Source organism: Tachysurus fulvidraco, chromosome 9 (assembly GCF_022655615.1).
Source record: "Tachysurus fulvidraco isolate hzauxx_2018 chromosome 9, HZAU_PFXX_2.0, whole genome shotgun sequence".
Taxonomy (NCBI): domain Eukaryota; kingdom Metazoa; phylum Chordata; class Actinopteri; order Siluriformes; family Bagridae; genus Tachysurus; species Tachysurus fulvidraco.
Window position 1 is genome coordinate 11,667,147 of NC_062526.1, and position 18,366 is coordinate 11,685,512.

At 41.0% G+C, this 18,366-nt stretch overlaps 1 protein-coding gene across 1 annotated transcript; it reads right to left on the minus strand.

Moving 5' to 3' along the window:
• Positions 1-14,816: 14,816 nt before the first annotated feature.
• LOC113637542 lies at positions 14,817-18,031 on the minus strand. The gene is made up of 4 exons (XM_047818686.1): positions 15,867-18,031; positions 15,703-15,708; positions 15,533-15,655; positions 14,817-15,105 (listed from the first exon to the last, which is right to left on the minus strand). Exons 1-4 carry the CDS (start codon positions 16,315-16,317, stop codon positions 14,936-14,938), a joined length of 750 nt encoding a protein of 249 aa, XP_047674642.1. The 5' UTR covers positions 16,318-18,031; the 3' UTR covers positions 14,817-14,935.
• Positions 18,032-18,366: the final 335 nt, after the last annotated feature.

The following is an 18,366-nucleotide window of genomic DNA, read 5'->3' on the forward strand; positions in this document are numbered from 1 at the left end:
AAATGATTCTCATGTAAAGAATTCCATATAAATGGAGAAGCCCTAAAAAAACAAAAGCCAAGTTAACAGCCTCAGATGGATGATGTACCAGCAGTTACTTCGCTTTTCTTGTACTATATTACCTCAAAAACATCCTTCATAATAATCTCAATAATATTAATAATATCTTGGTACATGTCAGTGAAAGATGTAATTTGAATTTCATGAGAACATGGTTTAATGCTTTCCTGTGTTGGCCTGGCTCTGATGGGTCTCTTGGACAAAGTGTGTAAAGCTTTTTGAGCTGAGCGAAGAGTGATGAGGTGGTTGTAGTGTAGGAAAATACGAGCTGAAAGTTCATGTTTTTGCTTTAAACTTAATGCTGAAATTATATGGGGAGAACGAAATGCTTAGGCATCTATGTTGGGTTAATGGCCTTGCGTCTTGATTATAAGCCAAGAGTGTTTCAGAGGGTAACACAATCCGTAGGAATTTTCTGTGCCAACCTGCTATGCACTGCAGCTCTTTCTCAGAGGCAGTGAATTTTGTGAGTGTCAGCACAGGCTCATAAAAATCTCACATTTAGTGTCTCGGTACATTTTGTACCACAAACATCAGATATTACCCATACTTAGAAATAAAGTGGCCTCAACAGTGCTTGGAATTTCTTTCCATTAAAGATTCTTTTTATTTTAATAAGCCTGACCTGTCACAATCATTACCTGCATGAGAATTTTTTCATTACTGAATATGTGTTTTTATTTAATGGTCTCAGAAGAATTCTGACATCTTCAATGCCCATTGCTGTTGATCATGGGGGCAGACCCCAGATCCTGTTCTGATAAAATTTGGTTCTCAAAAAGTCAGCTATATCACCAATATTCTAGCTAATGTTTGCTCTTATGGCCATTCAAATGATGGATACTGCTTCACCTGTAACAACACTACGACACAAAGGACTGCAATGCAAAATCTTAGTAAATCTAATAGAGTTCAGGGGCTGTTTTATCTGTCCAAAAATACCAGTAAAAAGCAAACATTTCATTTCAGGATGAAACAACCTCTTAAGTGTAGTAAGAAAATAAAATGATGAGGGGGTTGAAGATCTAAACGAAGAAGTTTCACAACATAGGAATGATTACAGCATAGCAAAATACACAAAGTACTTTGAGTTCATCATTGCTCAAACATTTTATACTGTTTTTCTTGTTTGTAATTTAAATGGAGTTTTGCTTTAAACGCAGATTGAGTGTAAGAACTGAGTAGCATCCAAATGGCTGGGCGATACTATTGTTTAGCTGGATATCTTTATATGGTCATGTACACCTTGACCTGGTAGTGTTACAGGCATTATCATCCAATTAGTCATGTGATACTATTGTTTAATTGGTCAGGTACTCACTTTATTCAGAGATGCTCCTTGATATATTGCTAAAAGATAATCCAAAAATTATAAAAATAAAGAACAAATCAAAGGATCATAAACAGAAACATTAGGGCAAAGAACAGTGGAAAAAGCTTAGTAGAGCAGATGAACTAACAATACTTTGCACCTAGCTTAGAACCCAAGTTCGCTTCAGCTTGAGGTCACAGAAAGATGGCTGCACATTGTCCTTCAGGACATTTTGGTAGACAGCATAATTCATGGTTCCATTTAACACAGCAAGTGTTGCAGGTCCTGAAGCAGCAAAACAGACCCCAGACCATCACACTACTACCACCATATTTTACTGTTGGTATGATGTTCTTTTTCTGAAATGCAGTGTTTCTTTTACACCAGACGAAATGAGACACACACCTTCCAAAAAGTCCAACTTTTGTCTCGTCAGTCCACAGAGTACTTTCCCAAAAGTCTTGGTGATCATTAAGATGTTTTCTGGCAAATCTGAGATGAGCCTTTATGTTCTTTTTGCTCAGCAGTGTTTTTTGTCTTGGAATTCTTCCATGCAGGCCATTTTTGCCCAGTCTCTTTCTTATAGTGGAGTCATGAACACTGACTTTAACTGAGGCAAGTGAGGCCTGCAGCTTTTTGGATGTTGTTGTGGGGTCTTTTGTGACATCTTGGATGAGTCGTTGGTGCACTCTTTGGGTAATTTTGGTCGGCCGGCCACTCCTGGGAAGGTTCACCACTGTTCCATGTTTTCCTGTTTGTGGATAATGGCTCTCACTCTGGTTTGCTGGAGGCTTTATAACCTTTTCCAGACTGATAGATCTCAATTACTTTCTTTCTCATTTGTTTCTGAATTTCTTTGTATCTCGGCATGATGTGTAGCTTTTGAGGATCTTTTGGTCTACTTCACTTTATCAGTCAGGTCTCATTTAAGTGACTTCTTGATTGGAAACGGGTGTGGCTAGAGAAATTGAACTCAGGTGTGATGAACCACAGTTATGTTTTAGCAGAAGGGGCAAACACTTTTTCACACTGGAACATGGGGGTTTGGATTTTGTGTTCCCTTAATAATAAAAACCTTGCATGTTGTGTTTACTTGTGTTATCTTTGACTAATATTAAAAATTGTTTGGTGATCTGAAACATTAAAGTGTGACAAACATGCAAAAAAAAAATAAAATAAAAACAGGAAGGGGGCAAACACTTTTTCACACCACTTTTTCAACCAATTTCTTGGTTTAGTTATCCACCTGACCGTTGGGCTGCAGATGGAGTCCTGATGTGAGACATAAATGTAAATTGAACCCTTTTGTAAGAGACAATGTCTTCTGGTAGACCATAAACAAGGAAAACATAAGTAAACATGGCAGTGGTTGTCTCCATCACTGTAGGTAAACCCTTAAGAGGGACCAGATAGCACAACTTTGATTTGTTCTATGATGACGAAGACTGTTGTGAAACCATAGGAATTGGAAAGATCAGTGATAAAGTCGATGGCTAGACGTGATCAGGGGTGTTGGGAAACTGGGAGCTTGCATGGGTTTCCAGATTGGGCACATACTAGACAAGACATGACAAAGTCTTTGATGTCAGAGATCAATGTAGGACACCAGCAGCTGTTCTGTATCAGATGGGTGGTGCAATTTTATCCTATGTAGCAGGGAACTAGGGGAAATATGGACCCACTGACTGGTTTGTGTTTGTAGGGTTTGTGGTACATATGGGGTCAGGGCAGGTTCTGCTGTATTTGCCTTATTAATTCCCAACAAACAGGGGCAAAGAACAGGCAGTGCTGAAGATGAGATCAATTGAGTTGTCCCTTAATAGCACATTGGACCTGCTACTCTGGGAGACTGTTTAATAGGTAACATAGGAACTTGGCCCACCTAGCTTGTCATGGGTTCAGTCTCTTGGCTTCCTTTATGTATTCAAGATTCTTATGGTCCTTAATGGCTCCCTCTAGCCAGTGACTCCACTTTTCCAGGGCTGCTTCTATTGATACCAGTTTCTTGTTCCTCACATCATAATCTGCCTTTGCAGGTGTTACCTTCCTGGAGAAATACGCACAAGAATACAGATTGGCCGATATATTGTGACGTTAGAAGTGGATCACTTCGATTCCAAAGTTGGAAGTATCCACCTCTACTATGAAGGCAAGATTAGGATCCACGTGCCTGAGAATGGTGGCTGTTGAAATACCTTTCTTGAGACTTTTGAATGGCTGGGATGGCCACCATACTGTAGTCTCTGAGGAAGTGCCGGTAGAAGTTTATGAAGCCTAGAAACCTTTGTAGTTACTTGATCATTTTGGTTCAGGGCCAAACTGTCACGATTTTCACCTTACCTTGGTTCATTTCTACTTCATGCTGGCTTATGATATAACTCAGGGAGTGAAAGTATGGGTGAAATAAAACCCACACTACTCTGCATTAACAAATACATGATGCTGCAGGAGTACAGTCCACATATGGGTCCAGTCTAGTCAAGTCAAGTCAAGAAGCTTTTATTGTCATTTCAACCATATATAGCTGTTGCAGTACACAGTGAAATGAGACAACATTTTTCCAGGACCATGGTGCTACATAAAACAAGGGCTTAAGTAAGTTAATCCTATCCACACGAAGTGCATCTGTGCAACCTGGTGGAAACAGAAGACAAAATGACAGTGCAGGACAAAGGACAGTGCAAGCAACCAAAAGCAGCACCAACCAGTGTAAATACTGTATGTTTTATATTACATGTGCAGAAGTACTGGAATGAACACATTAGTATTACAGCAGCAGTTATATAAGGTATTGTAATGTATTTTGCAAAACAGCAGTCGACTGAAATGTGAAAGACAGCATGTTGAAAGAGCAAAAACAGTGTGCAAAACAGTACATAAACATTTTTATATGAGTGGTGCTGATTACATGGGTGTATATCGAAGAGTGTGTATTTGGTGTAGGTCAGTGCAGTCCATACGGTTGATTGAGTGTGTGTGTATTGTGCTTGGTACAGGTCAATTATTGAGGAGTCTGATGGCTTGTCGAACAAAACTGTTACACAGTCTGGTCGTGAGGGCCCGAATGCTTGGGTACCTTTTTCCAGACAGCAAGAGGGTGAAGAGGTGTGTGTGTGTGAGGGGTATGTGGGGTCATCCACAAAGCATGTTGGCTTTGTGGATGCAGCATGTGGTGTAAATGGGCCGTGGCGCTGCAGGGTACGTGCCGGGAATTTTTGTGTAAACATTTTAGATTTGCATAATTAAAATCTCCAGCGATGAAATCGCCATCGGGGTTAACATTCTGCAGATCGCTAATTACCCCACAAAGTTCTAAAGCCTCTTTAGTATTAGCGCTGGGGGGAATGGACTCTCCGACAAGGAAAACAGTGGTGAATTCCTGAGGTAAAAAAATGGCCTGCATCTAACAGTCACAAACTCCAATGACAATGAGCAGTAGCTAGAAACAAGCACAGAGTTCTTGCACCATTCTGTGTTAATGTAAACCTGAAAGGACGCTCAAATCAGGTAACATGGAGGGGAGTGACATCTGCTTCACGCAGACTCTCCACTGGTGTCTCACAGGGCTCAGTACTTGGTCCTCTTCTTTTCTCCCTGTATACTCACTCTCTTGGTGAAGTTATTTCCTCACATGGGTTCTCTTACCACTGCTATGCTGATGATACACAACTTATCTTCTCTTTTCCACCCTCAGATACCACAGCTTCTGATCAGATCTCAGCATGTCCGGCAGAAATTTCATCATGGATGATTGCTCATCAGTTAAAGCTCAATCCTATCAAAACTGAACTGCTGTTCATCCCTGGTGATTCATCCCCAAGTCATGACCTTGCTATATCCTTGCACAACGATCTGATCTCCCCTTCAGCCACAGCTCGCAACCTTGGGGTAACCATGGACAATCAACTGTCCTTTTCCTCTCATGTTGCTAATGTGACTCGCTCATGTCGGTTTCTTCTCTACAACATTAGAAGGATTCGGCCATTTTTGTCCTCACAGGCTGCTCAGGTACTTGTTCAGTCTCTTGTCATTTCTAGACTGGACTACTGCAATGCACTGCTGGCAGGTCTACCTATAAACGCAATCCGCCCTCTGCAAATGTTCTCGCATACAACCCCCGCTGCTGCGATCCCTCCACTGGCTTCCGGTAGCTGCACGCATCAGATTCAAAACACTGATGCTGGCCTACAAATCTAAAAATGGACAAGCTCCCTCTTACCTCAAAGCCTTCATCACTCCTCCCATCCATCACTGCTCGTCTGGTTCCACCATCTCTCGGGGTAAGAGGCAAGTATACTACAAGACTCTTTTCTGGCACCGAAGTGGTGGAATGAACTTCCCCTAGAGGTCCGGACAGCTGAGTCACTGGCTATTTTCAAGTGGCGGTTGAAGACCTACTTCAGGAAACTAATTCAGGAAACACTTCAACTAGCACTTTGTAGCAAGGTAACAAAGAGGGGCGGGGTCTCTAACCCCATTACAGATTGCTAATAAGCCGCACTTATTTAAAGGACAGGCGAAAGCGAAGGGCAGCGGGGGTCCTGTTAGCAATTGCCCATTGCTCGGCTTGTAGCTGTGTGGGACCGTGAGTCCTGGTGTATTTTTCCCGGTATAAGTATTTTATTTTGTTTTTAGTATGTGATAGTTTGAAACTCAGGATTATTGTGGATTTGCTTTGCCAAGGTATGTTTTGTTTTGTTTGGGTATGAGTGATGTATGAAAATGATTGATTTAATTTATTTAGAATGTGGGTGCTTGATGTTCGGGACCACCGTGCAGTTGGTTGGTTGGTTGGTTGGTTTCGTCTCGTTAAGGTATGTTTAATTTTTATTTAGTTTGTTTATTTGAGTGTGACTGGTAATTAAATGATCTATTTTGTTATAGGTTGTTGGATGATGGTGACTAGTCGCTGTTCTCTTTTGGGTTTTCTTTTTTGTAAAACTGACCGCTCCCTGTTGTGAATGTATGTTAATTCCCTAGCCAGCTGGTGTTTTGTTTCTTTTTGAATTATTTGGTTTGTGTAATTTGGTTTAATGGTTGGCTAGGGGATTTTGTCTTTTCTTTTTTCTTTTTCATTTTTAAGTACATTTGAGTTTTTGTGTTTTCCTGTACCCTTTGGGTATACCCCTTGGGTAGCTTCCCACCACTTTGTGGGGAATCGGAGACAGGGATTGATAGAGCCCCAACAGGTTTTGTGTGCTTAATTGTGTGATGTATTGATATTGAGGGTGCATTATTAATGATTTGTGGTGGGTTTATGGGGTGGAGATTGCTGTGCTCATACAGTTTGCAGTGAAACTACTCTTCCCTGTAGGAAGCTCAATTATCTTTTGTCTGCTGAGTATATCATCTGAAGGAGGCTGCACTGGTGGGCTGTTTCCGGTCAGGGTGCATGACCCAAATTATTTTAATGCTTTGTTAAATAAAGTTTAATGTGCTTTCTATTATCCTATGCTTACTGTGGTGGATTTTCTTTGCATGCACCCGAGTTCCCTGGGCGTTTGGGGTGCTACATTTTGGTGCTGTGAGCTGTGATTTATTTTGCAGATTTGTGTTTTTGGGAGCAGTTCAGTTGCTTGTTTTTTTTGTTTGTTTTTGTATTTCTTTTATAAGCTAGAGAACAGCGGCTAGAAAGATCAGCCTCTTCTTCTGCATCGTCGTCTGGTCACTTGGTAAGCCTTCAAAATGGAAAAGGAGCTGCGACGACTACGTGCTCAAGTGGAGCAGCTTACGTCGTAAAATCAAAGTCTCTTGGGGCCAAGTCAAGGTGGGAATGTGGGGGAAGGACAAGCTAGTGTGTGAGTGTGTGTGTGTGTGTGTGTGTGTGTGGGGGGGGGTGTTCTTCATCACGCAGAGAACAAGCTGTGTATCTTCCCAGAGAACGTAAATGCTCTAATACCCCTTTTCCACCAAAAAGAACCGGGTGCTGGTTCAGAGCTAGTGCTGGAGCTGGTTCAAAGTTGGTTCCACTGGCGAACCTTCTAAGAACCAGTTGTCTTTCCACCGGTTAAGAGAGCCAAGTCTGACGTCACTGTATATGTATCACGTTTCCCGGCAACGTTAGCGCAGCAGCGGCAAACACATGAACAATGGCGGATTCTGTTGTACAGTTCATGCTCGTGGCCTACATTCTCATCCAAAATAAACTAATCCATCGTGTATGTGCAGCTCAATCTAGCTTATATAAACGGAGAGTGCACTCGAGAATAAGGGTAAGTACATAACGTTATTTTTTATCAATAACACGGAAATAAAGTTAGCCTTAGCATGTAGCTACCTACTATCATGTGTGCTGATAATTTAACATATTGTGGTAAAGTAAAAGTGTATCAAACCTTAGTATACTAAAGGTACATTATCAAAACGTACTTTACTTACATTACTTACTGTAGGAATACTCCAGTAGAAGTACAGCATACTTAAGTAAATGCATGTACCATAAGCAAAGAGCATGTACAGTATTGAATTCAAAAGTATTTATTTTGCAGAAAAACTGGTCCAATATGCCTGTTTTAGCATATTATATTTTGTTTTTTGAATTGATCAATTAACAGCAGAACATCACATTGTTTTTATATCAGAAAGCAGTACATCTATATTGATAAACTAAAGAACCATTGCAAATTCATGTCAAATAATTTGTATTTATATTTTGTACTTATATTACAGAAAAATTATACATGCAACCTATTTTTATCTTGACAGGCAATCTTGTGGTTAAAGGCAAGGCGGAGGTCACCTGCAATATGGGCATACCCAAGATCTGAGCACTGGTGGGAGACAATAGTTCCGGATTTCACCCCTCAACAGTTCCTGCTCAATTTTCGTATGGCCCCAGAAACATTTGAGTAGGGGGGCGCTGTTGAACAGCCAATAGAGTAAGACGTGTGATTTGAGACTCCTGCAGAGTTTATGGTAATTGTTATTTTATATCGCAATTTGGATTACCTTTTTGATATATTCACCCCTGGGATATTGTGTTAAAGCCTTTTTTCACCACTTGGACATAATATCATGGCTGGTAAAACAGCAAAAACCCGTGCCACCACGACCCAACAACTGAGGCCTGCTACACAGGTAGCGACCCCGGACCCTGGGGCTCTGTCTTCACCCCGCAGCTCCACCTCTCCCAGGGAAGTCGCCCAGGTAATTGATGCGGAGTCCCTGAAGCGAGAACTGCTAATCTCTTTAAAGCAAGACATTGCTGAGATTTTTAAGAGCGAACTTCGTGCGGCACTGGGTGATGATTTGTCCACAATTAGAGCTGACCTACAGTCAGTAAAAACACAGTTGGTGAACGATAAGGCCGCTTCAGATGCAGAGTTGGCCGCACTCAGAGGTACAGTGGGAGAAATGGGGGATTCTCTCTCCGTCTGTACTGATGATGTAGCAGAGCTTAAAAACAAACTCGCACATTTAACCGCGGAGTTTGTTTCACTGCAAAATAAGTGTGAGGACCTTGAATCTCGGTCGCGACGAAATAATATTAGGATAGTCGGGATTCCTGAGGATACCGTCATTAACCATACAGTTGTCTCTACCCTACTTAAGGAAACTTAAACTTGATGAAACACCACTGATAGACCAAGCACATAGAACCTCTCAGCCGAAGCCCAAACAAGGTGAGCGACCGTGCACTGTTATTGCCAGGTTTCACTATTATAGCGACTGTGAGAATGTTCTACGGCGTGCCAGAGAGAGACGACAAGAGGCTGTGGGTGAAATAAAGATGTCCGTTTTCCCCGACCACACGGCCAAGGTGGCCCGGGATCGAGCTGCATTTAATGAGGTCAGGAGGCAATTGCGCGGCCTGGAAGGGGTTCGTTATGGTCTTTTCTTTCCGGCTCGTTTGCGGATTACATATAAAGGCGTGGAAAAAGACTTTGTCTCTGCAGAAGAGGCCAAGAAGTATATAAAAACGATGAACATTGGGTAGCGTTTCAGTTTGCAGTAGTACGGCAATATCGGTGTGTGTTTACTTCCTGTTTATATTATGGGGTTTACATTAATAATATTGCCTAATGTTCAGTATTAAGACTCTGCGGGAGTTATCTATCTCTCTACTGCAGCTTAGTCTCAGGCTATTCTCCGAGTTGATGTCACAATCACGTGGCATCAATGTTTTTTTCTCTTGTTCTTGTATAGTTGTCTTTTTTTTTCTCTCTTTTCCCTTTTTTTTACTTTTTCTTTCTTTCTTTCTTTCTTTTTTTCGGGGTGTGTATATGTTCATGTGTGTGTGTGTGTGTGTGTGTGTGTGGTGGTGGGGGGGGGGGGTGTCCTGGCCATTTGGTACTATTCATGTGCACTTAAATGAGTACTGTTAAGTCGAATTCCGGTAATCCTGGTGTAGGCCCATCTGTTCGTTTCACTAGCTGGAATATACGTGGCATGAGTAGCCCATCTAAACGTGGTAAAATTTTTAGCCATTTGAAACGGCTTAATTCCGACATAGTGTTTTTGCAAGAAACTCATCTCAAATCTAAAGATCATTATAGGCTGCAGGTTTCTCGGATAGGGCATGTCTTTCATTCTAACTTTAACTCTAAATCAAGAGGAGTTGCTATTTTGATCAATAAAAATATTCAGTTTCTACCTACTGATGTTATTGCTGATAAAAATGGCAGATATCTTATGGTTGTAGGCATGTTAATGCAAACAAAGGTGCTGCTGGTAAATATCTATGCACCTAACTTTGATGTTGAATTCGCCAACAGATTACTTAGTAGCATACCTCATTTAAATTCTCATTTATTGATTTTTGGAGGTGATTTGAATTGTGTACTTGACCCAGTGCTAGATAGATCTAGTTCACGACCAATGTCTCAGTCAGCTATGTCAAAATCCTTTTCTGACTTTATGAATCAGAATGGGTTGTTTGACCCTTGGAGAGTTCGTAACCCTTTAACTAAAAAATTCTCCTTTTTCTCTCAGGTTCACCAGTCATACTCAAGAATAGATTATTTCTTCATAGATAACAGCTTGAATTCATCTGTTACTGCCATTGATTATTCAAGTATTTTAATATCAGATCACGCACCACTATTTCTGGATATTCAGCTGTCCACACAGAGATCTACTCCCCCCCTTTGGAGATTTAATTCTCTATTGTTGGCAGATAACAAATTTTGTGAATTTCTGTCCACTTCTATTGATGAGTTTCTCCTTTTCAATCAGAACGAACTTACATCATCGTCTTTACTTTGGGAGTCACTGAAGGCTTTCCTTAGGGGGCAGATTATTTCATACTCTTCACATTATAATAAAAAACATAAGACCAAGCTTACAGAACTCACTTCTGCCATTGGTATCCTTGACCAAGAATGCGCATCCAATCCCTCTCCAGAACTGTTTAAGAAACGTCTTAACCTTAAGACAGAATTTGATTTGATCTCCACTAAGGAAGTAGAGCGATTGTTATTACAGACACGCGGCACTTACTATGAACATGGGGATAAAGCGAATCGACTATTGGCTCACCAATTGAAACGTCAATCTGCCTCACGTTTGATACCTAAAATTAATAATAATGTTAATGTAATTGTTACAGATCCGGTAGAAATTAATGCCACGTTCAAATCATTTTATACCTCTTTGTATAAATCCGAATTTCCGGATGATATTGATATTATGAATCAGTTTTTGGACAATCTTGAAAACCCTACCATTGATTCTGACCATGTACAAGAACTAGATGCCCCACTCTCCCTTGAAGAAATAAAATTCTCAATTAAAGCGATGCAGTCCAATAAAGCCCCGGGACCTGATGGGTATCCTATTGAGTTCTTTAAAAAATTTGTTAATAAATTAGCACCTCTACTTTTGTCAGTGTTTAATGAATCCTTGGAAAATGGTTTGCTCCCAACTACTATGACCCAAGCTTCGATAGCTCTTCTTTTGAAGAGTGACAAAGATCCAACTTTGTGTGGTTCCTATAGGCCTCTATCTTTGTTAAATGCTGATGTTAAAGTTCTGGCAAAAACTATAGCTCTGCGCTTAGAGAGAGTGTTGCCCAGCATTATTTCTGAGGAGCAAAACGGTTTTATTAAGGGACGTCATTTATTTTTTAATACTCTCACTCTTTTAAATATTATTCATACTGTACATTCCGAAACGGTACCTGAGATTGTGATTTCAATGGATGCCGAAAAAGCATTTGATAGGGTAGAGTGGGAGTATTTATTCGCTGTATTAAAAAAATTTGGTTTTGGTAAGTTTATTGGTTGGGTGAAATTACTTTATACATCACCTCAAGCCAGCATTCAAACAAACAATGTGCGTTCAGAGTATTTCCCATTAAAACGTGGGACACGTCAGGGTTGCCCTCTCTCCATCTTTATTTGCCTTGACCATTGAACCATTGGCCATTTCATTACGATCCTCTACTTTATTTAAAGGCGTCACTAGGAACGGCATCGAACACGGACTATCATTGTATGCAGATGATTTGTTGCTCTATGTATCAGACCCTGTGTCTGGTCTACCTGGTATCTTGTCCACTCTTGATACATTCAGCTCCTTTTCTGGATATAAATTAAATTTTCAGAAGAGTGAATGCTATCCAATTAACACAACTGCTTTGCAACTTAAGCATCTGGACATGCCCTTCAAAATCAGTCCCGCTGGATTTAGATATCTTGGTATTAATGTGACACGTACATTTTCAGGTCTTTTTTCTGCAAACTTTACTCCACTCGTAACTAAGATGAAGTCTGACCTTCAGAGATGGAATAGTCTGCCTTTGTCTCTGATTGGGAAGATTAATGCTATAAAAATGAATGTTCTGCCTAAATTTCTTTTTTTATTTCTAACAATCCCATTGTTCTTACCTAAATATTTCTTTGACTCATTAGATAAAACGATTAATGCTTTCATTTGGTCCGGGGGATGTCCCAGGGTGCGTAAGTCATTACTCCAGAGATGTAAGTCTAGCGGTGGTCTGGCACTACCAAATTTTCAGTTTTATTACTGGGCAGCACACATCCATAAGATACGGTGCTGGGTTGAGTCACCTCATTTAGCATGGTGTAAGTTAGAAGCCCAGTCATGTTCTTCCTCATCCTCTATACCTGCTCTTGTATACTCTTCTCTTCCAATAAAAATTTCTTTGTATGTTAAAAGTTCTGTTGTGTTTAATACTCTAAAAATCTGGTATCAATTTAGGAAACGTTTCAAGTTTAACTGCTTCTCCTTTAGGTCTATTATGTAGCAATCATCTTTTCCCCCCTTCGTGTCTGGATTCTTTTTTCTTAGTGTGGTATAGTAAAGGTATACACTGTCTTCTTGACTCATATTCAGAGGGACTTTTTCACAGTTTTGCTAATTTGTCATCATTGTATGGGCTACCTGCCAGCCACCTCTTTAGATATTTTCAAGTTAGGCATTTTGTTCAAAAATGTTTTCCTGGCTTTCCCTCAGCACCACCTCTCCAACACTGGGAAGGTTTGCTTACGTATAAATCACAAGGAAAAGGTGCTGTTTCTGAGATTTATAAACATATTCTGGATTTCTGTGACCAAACTACCTCCAAAACAAAGGCTGCTTGGGAAGGAGAGCTGGGACTTCGGCTTGGGGACGGGTGGTGGGATAGTGTTGTGAATGGCTTTGGTAATGTTTCGTGTGCCCGTCTCGCACTTATCCAGTTTAAGGTCATTTATAGGGTGCATTTTTCTAAATATAGATTGTCTCAAATTTACCCAGATGTCGAGGACAAATGTGACAGATGCTCTAACGCACAATGCCACCTGAGTCACATGTTTTTCTTCTGTCCACAACTATATAATTATTGGTCGGGTTATTTCAGCACGATGTCCACTATTCTGGGAGTACATTTGCAGCCCTGCCCATTGATTGCTATATTTGGACTTCCAGATGAAGCATCTCAGTTAAACTACATCCAAAAAGAAGTTATTAGTTTTACATCATTGTTGGCCAGACGTCGCCTTCTTCTTCAGTGGAAGTCCTCTGTCCCACCATCTCACTCACAATGGCTAAAGGATACAGCATTTTTTATTAAGCTTGAGAAAATAAAATATACGATAAGAGGTAATACCTCCAAGTTTTTTCATAAATGGCAATCGTTTATTTCATGGGCCTTCAGGTTTTGCCGGATTAGGTTTTTCTTCTTTTGTAAATTTTAAATGACTTGTATTCGATAGTTAAAAAGGGCCAGGACCTGGGGGTGGGGGGTGGTTTGTTCTTTTTTTTTACTTTCTTTCCATTATTGTTATTATTGTTGTTGTTGTTGTTGTAATACATTTACTTTACTCCTTTTATTTTTTTTTCGATGAAAAACTAAAATGGGATTGTATTGTTATTTGACTTTGTTTACAATAAAAAGACTTCGCAAAGAAACATTTGAGTACATCTGCAGTCGGGTGAAGCATGTAATGGAGAGAAGGAACACAAACTATCGCTTATGTGTCCCAATCCGGAAGCGTGTTGCAATTGCCATCTGGAAACTGGCCACAGGCAGTGAATACAGGACCATCAGTCATCTTTTTGGGGTAGGCCTCAGCACTGTATTTAATTGTGTTCAGGAATTCTGCAATGCTGTAATCACGATGCTGCTTCCTTACTACATAAGATTTCCTGATGCCGACAAGTTATTGGAAATGTCCACTTTCTTTAACAATCGTTGGCAAGTCCCACAGTGTGTCGGTGCAATTGATGGAACCCACATTCCAATAATTGCACCAGAGGACCGTCCACAAGATTATTACAATCGCAAAGGCATTCAGTTGTTCTACAAGCAGTTGTGGATGGCTAAGGACTACTCTGGGATGTTTGTGTTGGCTATCCAGGGAGTGTGCATGATACTAGAGTGCTACGACAGTCACATTTGTGGGAGGTCCTAAGTGATGGGGAATTACTAGGACAAACCAAAGTGACCATATCTGGCTATGATGTTGGCTATTACCTGATAGGTGATACTGCATACCCCATGCAGAAGTGGCTCATGAAGCCCTTTTCAGATACTGGCAGACTGACCCCTGAACAACACACCTATAATTACAGGCTGAGCAGTGCACGGTCGGTTGTGGAGATGTCTTTTGGGAGATTAAAAGGACGATGGAGGTGCCTCCTAAAAAGAAATGACTGCAAGCTGGAACTGTGCAAGGCAATGGCAGTGACCTGCTGTGTTCTCCATAACATTTGTGAGGAACATGGTGATTAATTTCACTGAGGAGCACACAAACAGGACTGAAAACATTCAGCCTCCTGTTCAGGCAGTACCCGAGCATGGCAATACAGAAGGGGCTGACACCAGAGCTGCATTAATGATGCATTTTAACAGAGAGAGTTATTAAAGTGCTTTGTACCACAATGATAATGTTTGAAATTGTAACAGTTGTGTTAGGACATCCAAACTGTCAAATTGTATTCTATTCCCGTACATTGCTTAAAGAAACACAACCAGACATGTGTAAATTAAAACGTGTTTATTTCTTTTTTTTTTAAAAAAAGCACAGAAAACTACAACGTGTGAGACTTTACATTCTTGAAAAGTGCAATAGCAGCCATACATTAGAAAAAAATTAAATTCTAAATAAAAAAAAAGTCTTGTCATTGCGCAGTTTTGTCATTGGTGGTCAACATGTGCTCCATGAGTCCATGAGTTGCGCTCATTTGTTGCAACAGTGCATTTTCCATGTCCTTGGAGTGCTGGAAGAACCGCTCATCTGCCCTTTCAAGATAAGCCACCAATTCGGATATGCTGTCTCTTTTCCTTTTTCCTGTGCATCAAGAATAGCAAAAGACAGATCAGTAGTGTAAAAACTATGCATTTTCCAAACAGTTAAAAAATATCTCTTGCAGATTTGTCTGCTATTAATCTATTATGTTATATTACTGAACTATAGCATCATACTACATCGCTGCACTTCATCTTGTGCTCACATCGCATACAAGTTCATCATGTAGGAATTCGATTGTAAATGATCAAACTAATGTCAGTTATTGTTTCAAACCTTTAAGGTTATTCTATACATTACTTTCTATTTGGCTTGTGTACTCCATTCTACTTGAGTGATACATATTAAATCAATTTAATGGTCCTGAATATAAATGAAGAATTTAACTAAACATTGTTTCTGCACCTGAGAGAACATGTATGTCAGTGTTGGTATAGTACATGGTGTGATAATTCTTCACAAATCTTACCATGTTTGTTCTGTGCTGAAGATGTACATGCATCTCCAGAGCTTCTACTCAACGATGAGGGAGAGCTGCAGCTCAATGGTGGTGGAAACTCAAGGTCATCACCGTCGTTGATGGCAGACAATTCTTAAAAAAAAAAAAAAACACGAGACAACATTGATTTAAAACGTTACTGTCCACTACACACCTTATACAACATTCAGAGATAAGTCATACAATAAAAGCACAGCTACTGCTACTCTCGCTAGCATAGCCTGTACCAACTTCTGGGACCATTGTTTACAATGCTGCTAGCATAGCCTAGCTAGCAGCATTGCAAACAATGGGCAAAGAAGTTATAATTTGGTCAAAGAGCTGGCCGGAGACAAAAGAAGTGTAAAATAGAACTTACCAGGATCAGTGTGACTTTTCTCAAGCGAATTATTAGCCATTCCTTCGAGTATCAATGTTGCGGAGTTCAGTGCCCCGGTAGGCTGGAAGGTTGGTCTGTCGCCGAGGACAGAGTCGAGAACATCAAAATGTGGATTACGATGTGGCCGACAACTGCCGCTTCGACCGAGGTCCTTTTGTTGGTCTCTGTACTCCTTCTTTAATTTTTTAAGCTTATTGTTAATTTGACCGACACTCTTGTTGAACCCCGCTGCAGCCATCTCACGCTGAATTTGCTGTAGCACCGGTTTTGTTCTTGTCGCTCCATCCAACTTCTTCTGGACTTCTGTCGAGGACCAGAGTGCAAGTAGGCAGTTGATTTCATCAACGGACCACTGTTTTTTGGTTTGCACGTCCATTGTTTATTATTGCTATCATTATTATTATTGCTGCTGCTGCTGGTGGTGGTGGTGATTTAAAAATGGCGCTTGTCTGTCTCCTTTTTTCTAAGTAGCCCCGCCCCCAGCGGTTCTTAAGTCTAGACCAGCAACGTTTTGGTGCTACTTAAGAACCACTTTTCCTGGTTCGGAGCCGGTGCTTTGTCGGTCAAAACAGAAAGAACTGGTTCTAAATTAGGCTCTGGCTCCGATCTAGCACTCGAACCACTTCGGTGGAAAAGGGGCATAAGTTTTTTGGATTTTCAGCTGTTGGGGCATTGTCTGTGGAAGAATGGATAGAGGAGGCTCAGAGTTGTATTAGGTCAAGGTACATGTCTGAATGGGACAAAGCTCTCTTTCTTTTGGATCATTTAGAAGCCCGTAATGAAATTAAATATCGGCCTCAGGGAGTGAGGGAAAACTCTGAACAAATTTTTGAGGTTTTGAGAGAAGTGTATGGATGTTCAAAATCATATGTTTATTGGCAGCAAAGGTTTTTCGATCGGAAGCAGAGGGATGGGGAATCATTATACAAGTTTTCACATGCCCTGTTGGCTCTAATGGAACATGTAGAGCAGTGCAAGCCAGGTGCTATACCCAATACTGAGACTGTTGTTAGAGATCAGTTTTGTGAAAATGTGCGTGACCACATGCTTCGCAGGGAGCTGAAAAGGTTGGTACGAAGTACAGAGACTATGTCACTCTAAGTACGACGGGAGGCCATCCAGTGGGTTGATGAAGGGCAACCTAACAGAGACAAGCAGGTACGCTCTACCGATATACTTATGAGACACATGTTACACCTAGTTGTGAGGCTCATTGTGTTCAGTCTTCTACAGAGTTGATAGAACTTAAGAATATAGTCCTGAAACAACAGGCACATTTGGACTTGTTGGTAAAGCACCTCGCTCCTGCTATTAGTAAACCTGGTCAGAACAATCGATTTAAGCGTGCACCTGATGGTAGACCAATCTGTATTAAATGTAACAGACCTGGGCATATTGCTCGGTACTGTGATACTGGTTTGGATACTCATGGGGGGGGGACCAGTTAGAGAACCCTCTGGGCTGTCCGAAAAATAGTGACCCCCAGCGTATTGAGCCATATGCTGGGAGGAACGGTAGAGGGCTCCTGTGCGGATTCTTCAGTTTATGATCGGTTAGTAGGACAATGTCCTGCTGTAGGTGTTAAGATGGATGATGTGAATGTTCCATGTTTAGTGGACACAGGTTCTATGGTCACGACTGTGACCGAGAGTTTCTTTAATAAATATCTTTCTCATGTAAAAAAGCAAGATTGTGAGTGGCTTGGTTTAAAAGCTGCTAATGGGCTTGATATTCCTTATATAGGTTATGTGGAATTAGATGTGAATGTTTTAAATCAGTGCATTCCAAGGCTTGGTATTTTGATTGTAAAAGATCCTATACACACAGCATTACAAACTCGTTCTGAGGGAATGTTATCAGAGTCTTTTTGATCAATATAGGGCTGGGTTATTCCAGACCCACGCTAATACAATCAGCCACTCTGGGGTTTCGGCGTGCATTTAGGCAGTGTGAGAAAACTGAGGCCGTTCTTAATTCATCAACTGCATTTAAGGTAAAGGTGTTAGGAGATCAGCCTGTTTGTATCGCTGCTGGAACTCTTTCTATGGTCCCTGTGACATGTCCCCAGTTTCCTTTAGCAGAATTTTTGTTAGAGCCTTTGTCCCCAGAAGAAGGTACCCTCCCTGAGGGGTTACTTGTCTCCCCAGCCCTCCTACAAGCAGAGAGCATTATATGCTCCTATTACGAATGTTGGTTCTTTGGACGTTTGGCTTTTTCCACGGAGAGTGGTCAGTACAGTGCAGGTGGCATCAGTGGCAGTGGAGGCCCCCGCCCCTCTGGCCTTTTCAGTTAGCCAGACTGCCTCAGAGCGTGTGGCTTTTATAGCCACTCAACAGGTCTTGATGGACCACACTGTAGAACGATTGGAGTTTCCTTCATTTGAAGGGTTAACTGAAGAACAAGCCATGCAAGCAAAGTCTCTTCT

Excerpts from the sequence above, each read along its gene's own strand:
- LOC113637542 (XM_047818686.1), bottom strand. The coding sequence starts at position 16,317 with ATGGACGTGCAAACCAAAAAACAGTGGTCCGTTGATGAAATCAACTGC. Across the intron at positions 15,106-15,532 it reads TTCAGCACAGAACAAACATG|GAAAAAGGAAAAGAGACAGC; the intron begins GTAAGATTTGTG and ends CTTGATGCACAG.